Here is an 18549-nt window from a genome sequence, read left to right as displayed (position 1 = left end):
CTATGACATTACCATGCAAATAATGCCTTGTGATGTCCCAAGCTGCCGACTTGAAGCAAACGGGTGCCGGGTCTAGTCTAGTCATGGAAAATTGGCATTGCCATTGGATCAAATTTTACTTGCAAGATGTGATTACGGACATAACACAGACATACAATGGGACAAATGAAAATAGATAATAGTTATTTGTTATACAAGGGGGCAAAGTTGTATTTTAACGCCGAGTGTGGAATTGAAAAACGAGCAAGTGAAAGGATTCTATAGTTGAACCACGAGCAAAGCGAGTGGTTCGAGAATAGAATCCTGAACTTGCGAGTTTTTTAACACACGAGAAGTAAAATACATTTGCACCCGAGTGTAACACAAAACTTTTCCCCTCACTACAGCGAGGAAACTACAACGCAAAAAATGCGTTTATCGCTGCTTCCAGGAATTCCACAGGTGGTAAATCATCTTTATTACTAGATTCACCTACTTGTATCAATTTTAAAGCAGTTAATTTGATTTTATTCAAGGTCAAATTACTTTACCCACTAGTGGATAAAATGCGTTTTTACCCGCTGGTATTAAAGGACAAAACACGTGTTTCCGAGCTAGTGAGGGGAAAATAATATTGTAGTATGACCTAGATACTTTATATTACGAGTATATCTAATTTGGGCGATTACGCATAAAGTGTTAAAATAACCTGATTACCTGACTCTCACAAATCCTGGTGTTTTTGGCTCTTTGTATACAGAATCGACAGAACTCTTCAATTTTATTTTCAATTGCTTTTAGAGGTTTTTATTTATAAAACATTAATTTCCATTCCATGATTTACTTCTCATTCGATACTTTCCTTACCCTAAATTGTTGTGAGATCAAAACTAGTGTTCAACTCGGGTGAAAGGTACCTAAATACCATTTCAGTCATGGGGTAGGCATTACTTTATTTACCTTTTCACTACTTTTGAGGGCCACACCTCCTCACAAAAATGGGCGCCTTTCAGTTTCATCCCTTGATTATAAATCTAATTCTACTATTACTTTATATTTAGTTTTAGTGTCAATTTTTTTTTGTTGTGTATATTTATAAGTATTGTTTAATTTGATTGTAAAATAAATATATAAAAGACTATTATTTTACAAATCCATAAAATAATCAAAGTAAGAAATACTAGAAAAAAGCTTTCTAATTGGCATAGGAAGGTGATGCACATTTTTGGTCTTACACACATTTTTGAAAATATTGATCAAAAGTCAAAACAAACAACTCTCCTTCTTCACATGCTGGTTTATAACAGTTATAACATTTGTTACGTCTAAGAGCCAAGGTTGCTGACCTATAAGAAGAAAATATTCGAGATTTGCGACCTCCAAGCAGGAAGCGGTCCGCGACGGTCCCGCCTCGCGCCGCCACCTGCTTCGTGTGCAGACAGTACTCACTTGGCGTAGTCCTGCTTGCAGTAGACCTGGCGGTCGCGCAGAAAGCAGGAGGGGTGGCGGTCGAGCTGCACGGCGCACACGCAGCAGCGCAGGCAGGCCGTGTGCCACGCGCCGCCGCCCACCTCCAGCAGGAAGCGGTCCGCGATCGGCTCCCCGCACGCGCAGCACGTGCGGTGCTCTGTCTGCAAACAATACGGTTACCTGATTATATCTGTATCTGTAAGGCTCGTTTTAATGTCACGCCACAGTATAATAAACAGTACTATCGTACAGTATGGCCACTCCGGCTCCCCGCTGAAAGTGCCGCCCACCCCCTTTCGGTTACCTCACAGTTACCGCCTGTCAAAAACGCGAACAGTCGACCTGTCATATCTCACTCATACAAGCATGGTACGCTTCACCTACACGAACTTAGAATGTGTGCTAGGAATGCGCCTCTTTCATATATTTTGATCGCCAGTGTCCGAGATGTGGTGACGCGGCGCGGACCGACCGGGCGACTAATTTATATGAAGTTGATGTTGTCGTCCGCAACACTCCCTGAACTTGATGATATTTTATGTATCTATTTGCAAGAAAGTGCGCAAATTCTTTCGATCCGGAAGTCGCGGGTTCGAACCCGGCTCGTACCAATGAGTTTTTCTGAACCTATGTGCGAAATGTCATTTGATATTTGCCAGTCGCTTTTCGGTGAAGGAAAACATCGTGAGGAAACCGGACTAATTCCAATAAGGCCTAGTTACCCTTCGGGTTGGAAGGTCAGATGGCAGTCGCTTTCGTAAAAACTAGTGCCTACGCCAAATCTTGGGATTAGTTATCAAAGCGGACCCCAGGCTCCCATGAGCCGTGGCAAATGCCGGGAAACGCAAGGAGGATGATGATGATTTGCAAGAAAGTGCAACAAATTCAAGCTCTCAGTTCGGTGTGAACTTCTAGTTTTTAGTATGGAGTCTCCAGTCTAATAGTTTACCTTACATATCTTGATTGAATAAAATGCAGTAATTACCAAGAGAGTCGTAGGTAACTATTAAAACAAATTGCAACAATTACACATGATAACGCACTAAGGGCAGAAGAAATTAGTTTAGCGACACAATAATTATCTCGACGCCGGCGACATGTGCGCCCGCAGACAAAGCCGCGGCGCAAACAGTATTTACTCGTATTTGATTGTCCCGCGCGGAGCGGGGGTGTAATCCAATAAAACTGTTGTATAAATATTACACCCTTTTGATGTAGTTGCATTGTAATCAAACGGGAAACTGTGCAAGTAAAATATACACTTGGGATTAACATAATTATTTTTCTGAAAAAAAAAATGGGCATTGCTTTAAGATAGCAAAATTGCATTTTATCCACAAGAGTGCAAAGTAATTTCATACAATTTCTAACTTGATGTTAGATTGATGGCTGGTAGATTTTACCTATAAATTATGATTTTGAATCATAAATATTGAAATAAAACTATGGAAACGGATTATATAGGGTATAATTAATGAATTTACAATTTTATTCATCCCGTTTCTGGTGTATGGTGTTGGACATTCGCAGTTTTGGTCTTGTCAATATTTGTGTACATTAATTAATTAATTGTTTTTAACATAGTAAAAAATTGTTTCAGTCTGAGGCACAGTTTGTTTAACCTTCGTGCCTTGAAACCCTCGCAGCGCTGAAGATTCCACTTTTTTAATTTCGATATTGGAATCTTTCTTATCTTTCGCTTGCTGAGGTAGCAATATTGACACGTGCGGTTAAACAACTTTGCCCCCTTGTAAAACAAATTAACCATTGTCATATTTTGAACTGAATTTAAAACTCGTAAGGAGACAGATGAGGATGTATGCTTTTCCCAAAAAGTTTTCCTTTAAAGTGAAAACTACATCGACATATAATTTGACTTGACCTAGAACTTAAACTTAAATAATATTTGTACATAATTATTTTTTTTTAACAAAAATCGCATAATAATATAAAAATTGGATGATAATGAAATATTATGTTTGTATGAAGCACATTAAAGTAACAAAAAAAGGGCTCGTATCATAAAATTCTATACCTACGTTAATACAAAAAAAACCGGCCAAGTGCGAGTCGAACTCGCCCACCGAGGGTCCCGTACAAACTTTCTTTCAAACTACCTAGTTAAAATAATCTCATGTTTTCATATTGGCTTCGTGCGAAGTGCATGGAGGGGGTAAGCAAAGCGATCGCAGTGCTTGCGGTGGTCAAAATCGACACTGATTGTGGTTGTCATCTATCAAAACTCATACAATATAATACAATGTGTAATGTTTGATATGGGGCATCAATGTTGTTTTGTTGTTAATTGTACAAATAATGGCATAAATAGTCGTGGCACGTTCTATGCGTTTCTTAGAGCACACTGGAAATAGGATCCAAGAACTAAATGGATAGCTACGGTGAAGAGAAAACGTAAGTTACATGTCAAAACAAAACATTATAATAAATTATATTTAAGCTTTGTTTACCTAATATTGTTCAATAGTCTGTTAGTATTTGTCCTACCGTAAAAGATTATGCTTAAAGATTCAGGCCTAGCCTGGGAATAGCCCCGTGTTGGATATTTCTGCGGCCGCGGACATGACTAGGTACTTACATTTAGATTTGTTTTATATGGCATTAACGGGACGGAGGTTTAGCGAATACCATATCACTAGCTCAAAGAACTTGTACCATTACTCCTATGTTCTTCAAGATTCCTTATATGCACCAATTTATTGACTCTTTCTGTAGTCTGGGGTTGGAAGTTTATACCTTGAGTAATGCTTTGGAAACTGATTTTTGGTATTATATCCATGTCTTTATAATCTATCTACCTAAATTACACTTGAAATAGTAGCTCTTGTTATTCGATTTATTTAAAATTAACAAAAAATCGTTAAGATATAATGTTTGTTTACATGTAATTTTTTGACATTTTCCACTTCAGGTTCACATGGTAGTGGGCGTAATTGTCGTGCACGTAGCCAATAACTCTAATGACTTGACTAGAAGACAAAAGTATAGGTACTAATGAGCATTATTGTGTATAGCGCCATCTCTTGGTGAATTCGCTAACTAATTTGCGCGACCTGTATACTATGTTGGTTTTTCAGGGATAATTCTTTATAATGTTAACCGATTTAAACAGTTTTTACTTTATTAGAAAGAAGACGGTTTACGTAACATCTCGTATTAATTTGAAGGACGATATACATTCGCAAGGGTGGGTAACTTGAAAATAAAAATATGAAAAGTTTTTTGTGAATTAAAAAATAAGTTTCCAAGATACAAACACGATTATATTTTTCCTGTAATATTTAGCATAAAACCAATGTTTCCTAAAATTTTCATAATTTTTAGTTGGTAAACTTCGGAGATAAGGGGGGGGGGGGGGAACGGTATTTTTTTTTACATTTTCCTTCAAAATTCTTTTTTTTTCCACAACAAAAAAAATATAAAAAATAGTTTATTTACGTTTAATTTGCGCTCTTTCTAACGATATCCCACTTGGCCTAGTAACTTGAAATTTACAGTTTGCCCCCCATTCATTTTGGCCATTTTCTACAATCAAAATTCATAAATTTAAAAAAAATATACTTTCTATTTGTAGAGGTTTACAATGTTCATAACTATTCCAAATTTCAAGTTGATAGCATTAGTAGTTCTCGAGATATTTAGGAATGTGACAGACGGACAGACAGACGGACAGAGTCGCACCATAAATGTTCCTGTTTGTACCTTTTTGGTACGGAACCCTAAAAATACCTAATCCATACTAATAATAAATGTCTGTTTGTTTGTCCGTCTTTCACGGCTAAACGTGATTTTTTAAGTGGAGATAGTTGAAGGGATGGTGTCGCTTTCGTAAAACTAGTGCCTACGCCAAATCTTGGGATTAGTTGTCAAAGCGGACCCCAGGTTCCCATGAGCCGTGGCAAATGCCAGGATAACGCAAGGAGGATGATGATGAGTTGAAGGGATGGAGAGTGACATAGGCTACTTTTTGTCTCTTTCTAAGGTGTTAAGCCGCGGGCAAAAGCTAGTAAAAAGAAATAAATACCATTGACAAACTTGACAGCTCATAAAATGAACCGATAGTTACAAATGTTTGCTTCTTCAGGTTTTTTAATATTTCTTTCCAGAACTAAATTAGGAAATTTTAAATAATACAGATTACTTAATACAAATGTTTCAAATTAACTATGTAATTGTAAGTATTATTTATATATAAATAACAAGCGCACTTTTATAATTTTAATGTAGAAAACAATAAAGTATTTTTTTTAATGTCTGTTTATGATTCTGACAGTTGTGGCAAAAATGTTTCATATAAAAGACCTTGTGCTTCGTGATTTTACGTTCTCTCTAATGCTAAAAAAAATGAGGGAGGGATAGGAACTCGGTGATTTTCCTCTGTGTATTGTTTTGTGTATACTGTAGGTCATTTTATTCTATTTTTAAGTTTCACGGTGCCTTGATTTACTGTAATGCAGTGTTACTTATTTGACGAATAATAGTTATTTGTTTTACAAGGGGGCAAAGTTGTAGTTTAACTGCACGTGCCAACATTGATACCCGAGCAAGCGAAAGTTTCCAATATTTAGGTTCAGAACTTCAGAATGTGGAATCTTTACAAAATTACAGTACAAAAAAATCCGCAATGCAAGAATGTTATAAGTACGCCCATGGAGTCTACCTAATTTATTTATCTTTATGAGAAACTAACGGCTCATACCAGTACGCGCTAGACATATGTTAATGCATCCACTTCAAATTCAGCAATAAACTACGCTGAACAGTGTCATATTTTTTGCCCCATCGTTACAACAAACCCTAAAGTGCCGCAGTTATTGACTCCTCGAAAAGCGCACCCGGCCACCGATCAAATAATAACAAACAATACACGAACAACATTAACGTTTAGCGACGCTCCGACACCCCAAAACAAATTCACAGCATTTTGTAAGCAATAAATATGTTGCGGCTGCGGTCGCGCAGCCCCACCGGCCGACGGCCCAGCCTCGCTGGTAGTCGCCCCGAACATTATGTAGAGGCTCCCCCGGTGCCGTTCCTGCACGAACAAAAACCAGTTGCCACCTATCAAAATCTTAGTAACAAATTTCTTAAGGGTTCTATTGATAACGGCGCATAATAGATACCCGGTGTGGTCGCATTGTGAGGACCTCTCCAGCTTGATGCCCGCCATTTGACACTCTGTCGGACCCGAGTGAGCAGCTACTCGTTTATAATAACGTTGTTTGAGTATATTTAACGCACCATTTAAAAGGGTTTGCTTACTTTATATTTCAGTTAAAATTATGCAAATGAGTTCGTTCCTTTTTGTTTTTCTGCTAAGTTTATGACTTTCGTACCGTGCGTACCGGGCTCCATGACGCCTAATTAAATACATTAACTGGTCTAAACATTAATTACTTGATACTGTGAACATGATTCACATAAGCATATTCAGATGAGTGGCCGACTTGTCCGTAATCATTTTGCATTTCCTCTGTTTTATGTTCTCAACAATAATTCGGCTCCTTTCGTGGAAGTTTTCGTTCCTTACCACATTCTTCCCTTCGTGACTTATAAAATCAAATAAAGGATATGAAAGAGATTTTTTGTAGTGAGAGTGAAATGATACATCGTTTCGAGGCATTTTTTTCGCAGCAGACACAGATATCTAATAAAGGTTAACAAAAGAGTCAACAACGACTCCACTCAATAGGCGAGCGAACACTCGTGTGGTGTAAGCGCCGTTACCAACGCATTGTGCGATCATTTTGCCGGGCGTGACGAGTCTACTAAATTAATCTGTAACCGGATAACTCACACAATATTCAAATATTGATACGGATCTATTTATAATTTTTAAATATGGAACATATAAACAATACTTATTTATTTTCGTGTTTAAATTCTAAAAGACAACGTATTTGTTTAGCCGTTAGAAAGACTTCAACGAGGTCTTGGACTTAGCTTAAGGCTAAGAATTTGATTCAAGTACGATAAGCAGTACTTGGTGTTTTCATAGCACTAAATGCGTACCATAAAGTTAGAACTGCGTTAGTGATATTGATCCCTGATTATATTCTGATTAGGATCGTATTAAACCCCTTAATAGGTTTTCTATAAACCTACTAATATGCGCAGTAATCGTTTGGAACGACGCCTACAAATGATGTTAGCGTGACGAAAGAGAGTTCATAAGGCAGTGTTTGAAGTATAATGGCAGATCGGATACGGGTCGGGCGCGGACGCCGGGTGCCGGCGGCCGCGGGCGGGACCGGGAGCGCCCGCTCCGCGGCATTGTGTCGCAAACTGTCGCGCCCGACCATTAGCCCACAGCGGCTCAAAGCTGGCATCATCGCACGGCGCCTGCCTCCTCTATTGTCATGGGCTTACCTTTGCAAATCCGATTTATATTTGAATATAATTGACTTTCGGCCGCATCAGGTACCGAGAGCTTGTATCTCATTGTGTACGGCTGATCTCTATGGCGTTTTTATCGGCTGAACATGATAAATGTATTGAAAAGATTAAGTTTAGTAGTGGGTGCGCTTTACTTTTGGAGCTAAATGGACGCGAGAGCTATTCAAAGATTTTTTGGAATGCAGTTGCGGCGACCAAGATTTCCATCTGTAGGTACTTAAATTATCATATACGAGTAAGTACCTACAATAAGTAAGCGCACATTGACACATTTTTGCTGTTGATTAAAGGTATCAGCCCAGTATATAGATTTACTGGCGTAGTAGTCGAACTTGATTCAAAGAAGAGTTTTTGACGTGGAATCATTCTTGTTTGCACAATAGGACGCAAATGAGATCCAGTTTTCGTGTACATTACCATAACATTGCTGTATATTCGACGGTTTGTAAAGATTTTTTCGGGCGCCGTTTTGCATTGAGGGAGAAAACGATTTCTGAGACGTGAGCAAGCAGTCAGCCGGAAAACTCACGAAATTTATTCAAAATATTTGTCTCAACAAATCTGTATCGTTAAATTGCCTTCAGTAGACGTTTGTTTGGAAGAAAAGGAATGTTTTCAGTAACTTTAGAAACAGATGTAGTGTACTTATTCGCTTTTTAGCCGAATGCATCTTGCGATTTCTTGTAGACTACATACCGTAACATTTTTATTGAATAAGTTAGGTAAGGTATCAATTTATATATTTGACTGTAAACACACCATGAATGAAATTAGGTCACACATAATTAGTACATTACGATACAAGTGCGGGAAATAAATTCGAGACGTGTAACGACACACGAGACGATAAATGAAAACACGACCGAAGGGAGTGTTAAAAATCAACACGAGTTACGTATATCCCCTACCCTAGGCACGTGATTTGTTCTACGCATGAACCTACAATTCTATGGACGGATAACTCCGAAGAAAAACCTGTGATTTCATCATCCACATTGATAGCTTTGTCTATTGGCCGCTGTACACATATGGCCAACGGTTCCACCAACCCTTTGTGAAACCCCTTGGCCAAGATAAGAGCCGCTGTTTACACATTGGCGAACCAATCACTTGGCATTGGCTCTTCATGAAAGATGGACGTGGAATGGAAAAGGCTAGGAAATTCTAGGTCTTTTACGTTGTCAGCAAAATTTGATTAAAAAATAATAACCCCGTAGTAAAATTAAATTATTTGATATATTAACAATCTTTTGAATATTCTGATAAGAACGTTTATCTTTTTTAGGAAATACATTAAACATTTGCAAGGTTATTTTATTTCCTAAAATCTACACTATTATTGGCATAGATAAACTTATTATTTTCGTAAATATTTCACTACTGTCCTCTCTGACGGCTGATGACCAACTGAATGAAGCGCCAACGTGTAAACGCAGTTGGCCATTGGCGCCAAGATCCTTTGATGTGTGGACAAAAAACCGACACCAATCGGTTGGCCGGCAAGCGCAAGCGCCAACTGCCAACTTACGGCCAAGTAGCCCTCTACACACTTGGCCAAGGGGGTTGGTGGAACCGTTGGCCATATGTGTACAGCGGCCATATGACCTCATCCACTAATCTCCCGTCAGTCAGATCGAGGCGCCCGTGGCGAAAACATCTCCAGAAAAATAAGAAAATATGCCTACATGCGTTGTCAAATTGTATAAAAATGACAACAATCGAAAGAAAAAAAATACGGAGCATCTTTTCATGCGTAAATTAATACTTTATCACGTTATTATGCGTAAAATCACAATATTAATTAATGTTCATAATCGTAAACCAACAAACTGCAAAACAAGAGTGTGACCAGTATTTTTTTTAAATAGTGTTTGCACATGGCGCACTGAGTCATTATTATTATTTCTAAGTTTCAAGTAAAATAATTAATTTTTGATAAATTAATTGAAGAATTGATTTACTTTTGACCTGAATTATAATTATTTTGATTTTAAATCGTGTTTGCACATCGCAAACCGTCTGCCATTGCTGGCTTGAAAGGTCGCCACCAAGCCATAAAATAAAATTTAAAAAAAAAACGTCCGCTATTGTTGGGTCACAGCCGGTCTTCAGTGAGACTCACTCTGTTCTATTACTACTCTGTGGTTCTACGATTTTCAGTTTTTGGCCCTAGTTTCGACATATGCACATAAAGCACCACTTCTCGCACTAGTGCAATAAAGTACCACCATATCTAGGTGCTGAAAATACTCCCTGTATTTCCAAAAAGAATCTTGACCCTTACCTTGAAAATTATCGTAAAGAACCTTGGGTTATCGCACTACTTTAGTTTTTAATCAAAGACTAGATTGTCCAACTTGCATCGAATCGGAACAAAAATAAATATGGCCGATCAGTATTTATTATGCATTGTCATTACTTTAAAGCCTATGATAAGCCTATTGTTCAATTCAACTTGCACTGAGTCAAAACAAAGTTAAAAGCTATTCTATCATCGATACATTTTCTGGCATCAAGACTTTCTGAAGAAATGTACTTAAGTATATTAATTTTTAAGAGACACTTGTTAATAAGTACACAAATGTCTCATTATTTTGCTCTGAAATTTATTTTATTACCACATGATTCATCAAACAATTAACTTCGTGTCCAAAAGTCTGACCTTCTCATTTGCTAAAATAGTATGCCTTAAACCTAAAATCATTGTTTTTATCTCTTTTCAGTGATGATATTTATTTATGAAATTAATACATGTACTTACGTCGTTGACGTGCCAAGCGCTGCGCGCTGCGGGCAGGCCGCGCATACAAAGCGGAGAATAGCGCAGCAGGCTCCGGCAGAATAATGCCCGCTTCACACCATTCGCACCACTCTACAGTCCACAGTTTTTATGGTGACGCGGGTCACAAGGAACATCCGTCATACGATAAGACAGCAACCTCATTCAAATATATGCAAATGTTGCGCTATCGAATAGTAGCTTCTTTTATATTAAATTGTGGTAGCATTCTTAAAATGAAAAACATCCCACTGTCCTTAATGTGACACTTACGTGTTAGAATATGCAGGTATAAAATTTATTTTGTAAATGTTGACACATTATTGCCTACGAAAACGTAAAACACGAGCGGTAGAAACGCGCCTAAACATTAGACGATTTAGCTTAGGTGTTAGGTGGTAAAATACTTACATAATACAGGCTGTATTGCGGCAAAAGATTTAAAAAAAATCTGGGCTCTGCAAAACAGACTAGCTTACAGATGTACGAGTATGTATGCCACATCTAAGTTGCTATTTAATAACCAAAAACAATATGTAATACAATTTTAACCATAAAACTCCCGTGAGACTCAAACATATTTAAAAACGTGTTCACGTGTCACGTGTCACGTGTTCAGGCGGGGTCGCTACTCTTGAGAATGATCCTCGAAAATGGATCGGAACATGTCGAACGCTATATCGACTTAACACGTGAGTAACGCGCTTAAAATATTTTTAAATAATATGTAACACAACTTAGAACTAAGTAACACATTTGGATTCAATGGATTATCTACCAATATCCCATTTGGCAGAGTGCATGAAACCCTAACTTACATAATAGTTATTTGTTATACAAGGGGGCAAAGTTGTATTTTAACGCCGAGTGTGGAATTGAAAAACGAGCAAGTGAAAGGATTCTATAGTTGAACCACGAGCGAAGCGAGTGGTTCGAGAATAGAATACTGAGCTTGCGAGTTTTTTAACACACGAGAAGTAAAAATTTGCACCCGAGTGTAACACAAAACTTTTCCCCTCACATAGCGAGGAAACTACAACGCAAAAAAATGCGTTTATACTGCTTCCAGTACCTCCACAGGTGGTAAATCATCTTTATTACTAGATTCACCTACTTTTATCAATTTTAAAGCAGTTAATTTGAGTTTATTCAAGGTCAAATTACTTTACCCACTAGTGGATAAAATGCGTTTTTACCCGCTGGTATTAAAGGACAAAACACGTGTTTCCGAGCTAGTGTGGGGAAAAGAAATATATTATACCTACTCTAGAGATAGCCGACTTTTTGGTCGCCCGTGGTTTAAGACGCTACGGGAGCGAAATGCTAAAATGGAAAGGAGTCCCCCTTTCAATTTGGGAATTTCAGTTAAATATACTAGTGTTATTAACTAGATTTATCGAAAAAAAATGTCCAATAAGAACAACTCAGTTAAAAGATATTGCGAAAAAATCTTTAAAATCGAGGTTCCGCTCTCAACTGTTTCCTCCTTCAAAACGTATTCAAACGGAACGAAATTTGAGAATCTTAATAACAATGAAATAATTTGTGTCAGACCGTTTAGATTTTCTGGCTAATTGTTACCGATCTTTAGTATCACACCTTTTTTTGAGCCATATTGAAAAAGGCCGTTTTTAGACATTTTTAATTGGCTCTAGTGTCTTTTAAAATAAAAATATCAAAAAAATCAGAACGGTCCGACACAGATAAAAATAATAATAATCTGTGTTGAAAAAATCATCTTCAAAAACCAGGGAGGAAATAGTCGAGAGCGTTTGTATGGAGAATTGGCAGGTTGCAAGAGAGCTAGTTGTGCTAAACCGCCCGATTTCAGCAAGTTTTATTTATACGCTGTGGTCTGTGGATTCAGTCTAAAACAGGATTTTTTTCAGGCTACATAGGTGTACAATTCCACGGTTCTACAAGGTTGCTAAATAGCAAATGTGTAAGTAGATGGATATTAAAATAAAATTTTCTTTTGTTAACACAGGCACTACATAACATACCACATTTCAGGAATGTTTTAGACATTTAAAAAAAATCCAGTTATCCTGCTCGGGATCGTGGATATTATTGTTTTAATTTGTATTTAGTTTTTCCCTTTATAGCGCCCTCCACACTCGCGCGCGTATCGCGATGCCGCGAGTGTCTATTAAGCGAAAAGCGTCACAAATTTTCTAAAACCTCTGGCTGGACCACAGAGTAGTAATAGAACAGAGTGAGTCTCACTGAAGACCGGCTATGACCCAACAATAGCGGACGTTTTTTTTAAATTTTATTTTATGGCTTGGTGGCGACCTTTCAAGCCAGCAATGGCAGATTTAAAATCAAAATAAATATAATTCGAACAAAAGTAAATCAATTCTTCAATTAATTTATCAAAAATTAATTATTTTACTTGAAACTTAGAAATAATAATAATGACTCAGTGCGCCATGTGCAAACACTATTTAAAAAAAATACTGGTCACACTCTTGTTTTGCAGTTTGTTGGTTTACGATTATGAACATTAATTAATATTGTGATTTTACGCATAATAACGTGATAAAGTATTAATTTACGCATGAAAAGATGCTCCGTATTTTTTTTCTTTCGATTGTTGTCATTTTTATACAATTTGACAACGCATGTAGGCATATTTTCTTATTTTTCTGGAGATGTTTTCGCCACGGGCGCCTCGATCTGACTGACGGGAGATTAGTGGATGAGGTCATAGACAAAGCTATCAATGTGGATGATGGAATCACAGGTTTTTCTTCGGAGTTATCCGTCCATAGAATTGTAGGTTCATGGGCTGGACCTGTTCGTTATATAAATATCTACTATATTGCTGAGATCCTGGCAATTTTATTTTCATCACAACCTGAGTTTAGGCTCTGGAAGTACATATAAATGACCGATTGTACAGCTTGGCAAAAAAGAGTAGGCAAAAAGAAATGGAACTGTTTATTTTCTATCATAGGAACACTTTCTTTTCCAATAGAGAAGTGTCAAAATAGTGTTGCCATATGCAAAGCGGATAAGATAGACGGTGGCGCCCCTATATTTTCTCTTTTTGGTCAGGCTGTAGGTTGCAGCTTAAATCACAAACAATGATGTTCTGTACGAGTTTCATTGCAGTGCGTCGACGGTAGTTGTGCCAACAGGAGGGTTCATCCGGCCGACTGCGGGGCGGGGCTGGGCGTGGCGCCCCGTTACCTTCCGACCCACGGTGACGTCACCGCTTCGTGCCTGTTTGCTCTCACGCTTGACGTCATGCTAACTATGCCTATACGTCTATGAACAGTACGAGCACATTACTTGTCTATCAAATTTACAGGTATGATTTTTAACTATTATTTTTCACAACAGATCAGTATGTGAAAAGAAAAACTTTCACTTTTTCTTTCAATGGAAGTTGGTACTACATTTCGTGTTGTACCTAAAAGGTTCAGAGGCCATTAATCCACTATCATATGTTTATCATCGAAATATGATCATAGACAACATGCCGTCCTTCTTCTTCACGTTGGAGAAAAAGGGAGGCATTCAGACCTATGATTATATTTCTATGATAAACATATGATAGTAGACTATAGGCCTTAGGTGCAAGAACTCTTACAACATTACCACCTATACTAGTATGATATTGCTGAATAGTAATTAACTATTCCCTACCCCCTTGACGACTATCACGACTGCAGTTACCTACAATTAACTCCCTATATATTTTTGGAAAAATGCAATTTGCCAATGCAAAATGCAATGTAATTTCCCCTTTATTACCTTCGGACCGTAAAAATAACGATAAATTTCAGGCCATATAAACAGTAAACAGAAATGTCCAAAACTTTTTTGTGTAGAATTAATACAAATATCCGAATTACAAGTCTTTGGTGCATGGTACAAATCAAGACGTGTTTGGGATCACTGACAGTTAGCCTACCCTGTTGATCTAAAAATATGTAAGTAGAGGCATTTTATTACCAAATACCTCGTAATCTAAATTTATAAAATAAGGATGAACGCGGACACTTCACCTCAAATAGCAGCAACACTTGTTTAAAATACCTTCTCTCATCGCACGCTATTTATTCACAACCAATAGATATAAGAAAAAAATGACTTCACATACAAAAAGTGGTCTCAATTTACTTTCTACCAATGATTTCATGGGAAAGAGGAATTGTCTATCATCGCCTGTTGGATCGGCTCTTGTCATGTTTCATCAGCAACTAGGTTCGATCCCATAATCGATTCCAGCCTATCATGACATATTAAGCAATAAACAGTCCATAAACACGAGAGCGGCGCGGCGGCGCAGGCGCAGCGCGAGCGTGGAGCGCTAATTACAAACAATTAGGCGGCCCGGTGCCGCCCCCCGTCGCGGTTATCATTCTATTTATTGCATATAGAAAAAAAACTGATCTTTTTAATAGTCCATTACGGGTTCGGGATGACTGACTTCATCTTCAAATTTGTCCGTGAAAGGGATCTAAATCGATAATGCAACTAGGTAAACGGAAATTTGTCTAACGATAAAGGTGTTTACTATAAATTTATGCTATTTCCGGCGTTACTATGTTTAGTTTTCATCTTTCCTATCCTGCCTAAACCAAATTTTAGATTTACAGTACCGTCATTAGCACTCAAGAGTTTGTAAAGTACGTGACAAATGTTTTATTTTTTTAGATAAATCGAAAACCTAGTCATTTGAATCAGGACATTCAGGACTAGAGTGTGTTTCCTTTAGCAGCCGCATCAGGACCGAGTGGACCGGACCGGCTTCGGCGGGCCGGCACAACACAACTGTCAAATAACTCAAATATTAATAGGGGCGGCCCTCTTGCATCAACTATTAAATACTATTCACGTTTTACGATAATGCCCGACAAACTCATATTGACGAATAAATTTTGAGTTTTATCTTATAAAAATAGCCGCAGGCGCCAGTTGTTTCTCAATAGAAATATTATTAATAAGCGTTGCTCGTTCTGTTTTTCGGCTTTAATTGCGTCCAGTCGGTGATCGTCAGAGTTTCGATTCCAAATAAGCGCTTCAAAGTAGTAAATTAGTTCGCCGGCGAGCCGCTTTAATATTCATAGGGTCCAGGGAACATTTATAAACTAATTAAAAGTTTTGTTCATAACCGTGCCGAAGGTAGAAGGATACAAATGCGGATACCCGCCGAAAGAGTTTCAAAATGTTTTGTTTATTATCAACGCGGTTAAACTTTATACTTGGTTATAAATTATTAAACAGACAATTACAATATAGACGATAAAAGTAAAACTGTTATCATTATTCTCTAAAATACAACTCAGTCAATGTCAAACCAAAATTTTGTTACTACGGACTCCCGTTATAATTTCATAGAAGCTGCAATTGTAAGTATGACTCTTCGACGACCGGTCTGGCCTAGTGACCCTGCCTGCTAAGCCGCGGTCCTGGTTTCGAATCACGGTAAGGGCATTTATTTAGTGTGATGAACACAGATATCTAAGTACCATGATGGGATTCAGTCAATCTGTGTAAGACGTTCTATAATATCTTGAAGGCAATGAGATAATTCTACGTACCTACTAAGTACAAGTATATTCTTCTTCCCTTCTAAGTTTACGACTTACGTTCGGCTTAAATACCAATTTTCAAGCGTTGTTGAACTTGTTGACCAGTCTTCAGAGGTACCTTAAACTGTTGCTGTTATTTTACCAAGATCCATTGTCGGTGTAATAGATAACGTAAGTAATTAATATGAATGGGTCAATTGAAGGTATTTGCGCTTGTGAATATCGATGTGTGAAGGCTTGGCGCGGCTGGCGAAGCGCGCCGCGGGGAGCCGCTCGGCCGCCGGCCGCTGCGCCGCGCCGCGCCGCTCGTGCCGCGCGCCCACGCACCTGCTGCACGCCCATTCATACTGCCTTTTGTCTACGAAAACACGCCAAACTTCCTCTCACATACATTTATTCTCTTCACAGTGTTCTTTAAATAATAATTATATTATGTAGGTTCAAGACAAGCTAAAAGTTAATTGCCAACAAAGCCAAAATCATAAAAATTATATAAGTACATTTTATTTCCATACATATAATAAGGGCATGTGCTTGGTGGCGTACGGATTGCATGCCAAGTTTTAATTACTTATTAATAAAATATGCCGTATTATGGAGTTAAGAACTGGATAGGTAGGTGCTGCTTGCATAATCAACTAAATATAGATAAAACGTCTATTATCCATACTAATATTATAAATGGGAAAGTGTGTGTGTCTGTTTGCTTGTCCGTCTTTCACGGCAAAAGGGAGGGACAAATTGACGTGATTTTTTAGGTGGAGATAGTTGAAGGGATGGAGAGTGACATAGGCTACTTTTTGTCTCTTTCTAAAGCGAGCGAAGCCGCGGGCAAAAGCTAGTATTAAATAAAGTTAATAATTACTTAACTAGATTCATATGTACAACCTATCAGGTAAGTCCACCTCCTAGTGTAAGTACCTATTATAAATATACCCCTACGTTACGATTACGAAAAGCAGACGCTTTTTTTGTAAAATTCAAACGAAAATTTATTTTTTGATGAAGTATACGGGTGTATTACCTACTGAAATATTTGCTTATGAAATAACACCGACTAAAGAAAGACATCGTAAGCGCGGCGGCGGCCTTTACCAAACGAACTGAAAGAAATTGACACAAGTGAATCCTGCGCACAGCAAACAAACGCGTCTGTTCATACAGAGATTCTCATTGTAGTAATTTGTAACCTATAATCTGAATTTTACGGTTGTTAATTGATTGACGAAGGCTCGGATATAAGACGTTAAATGTAAAATTTTACGACAGGCTTAGTATTAAGACGTCAGACTGTGGTTATATGGATATAAAGACTTCAGTTTGTGTTTCACACGAGCTGTCTCCTGCTTCTGTGTCACCGATCTACATAACCTACATTCTTAGTTTTAGGATAAGTCGGTTAACATTGCGAGGCGAGTGCTAAACGCTGTGCTACTCTAGTCACTGTAAATTACGATACAGGTGCGGAAAAAAGAAAATTGAACCAGAAGAGATTGCAGTATTTTAAATCGACACGAGTTACGAATTCCCTTTCGCACGTGTATCGTACGACGTTTTTCAGTACCGAGGGCCATCCTAAGATAATAATTAACCACTTCTCGCAGTTCGCTAGTGCTTTTCGCCCTGACAAATGAACAACTTCTCGCAGAAGTGCGTAAAAAAACACCATCTGTACTGAAATAATACATTACGATACAAGTGCGAAAAAAACGTACATAGTTCGAAACGAGTGGCGATAAATTAAAACACGACCGAAGGGAGTGTTTTAAATCGACACTAGTTACGTATTTCCTTTTCGCACGTGTATATATATACAAATGGCCATCCGAAGTTTCGACCTGACATACAATGAACCACTTCTCGCACCAGTGCGTAAAAAAAACACCATTTGTACTGAAAAATAATGTAACAGAGCAAAACTTTTTTGTATTTTCTGTTGTCTGTAATTTTTATGTTTTCCCTGCCATCTTTAAGGTATAAATAAATGCTCAAATTAAAAAAGTAAGTACATATAATACATTATTTTTTTACGAAAGGAGTGAAAGTGTTAAAGCTCCTGTGCGCACATTGAATCAGACTGCAGCCAGAGAAATTCTAAGTGCAAGCATAGAAAGTGTTTCACAAAGTAGACCACTCAATTGCTCTAAAATTTTCAATGGCCTTGGCCTCTATTGTCAAGTAAAATAAAGGTGACAGCTGGTAACTAGAGCTACCAAAAGCATTTTCAGAGTTTTAGAGACGAGGGATTGACAAACTATGAAACTAGCAAAATACTATATATTCCAATTAAAAACCCGGAGAAAACTTTAGCCATAAGATATAACAAAAGCAATCCAAATAAATGTGGTAAAATATTTACCA

General features: G+C 37.8%; 1 protein-coding gene across 1 annotated transcript in view; it reads right to left on the bottom strand.

The window, feature by feature from the left end:
- LOC125240607 (LIM/homeobox protein Awh) overlaps nt 1-18549 on the bottom strand; it is a 62239-nt gene that overhangs the window by 27741 nt on the left and 15949 nt on the right. Inside the window, exon 2 of the mRNA XM_048148567.1 lies at nt 1429-1610. Within this exon, the coding sequence (XP_048004524.1) occupies nt 1429-1610 (182 nt within the window). The remainder of the gene's footprint in view (nt 1-1428; nt 1611-18549) is intronic.

Source organism: Leguminivora glycinivorella, chromosome Z, assembly GCF_023078275.1.
Source record: "Leguminivora glycinivorella isolate SPB_JAAS2020 chromosome Z, LegGlyc_1.1, whole genome shotgun sequence".
NCBI lineage: Eukaryota > Metazoa > Arthropoda > Insecta > Lepidoptera > Tortricidae > Leguminivora > Leguminivora glycinivorella.
This window is presented reverse-complemented; position numbering and strand designations above follow the sequence as displayed.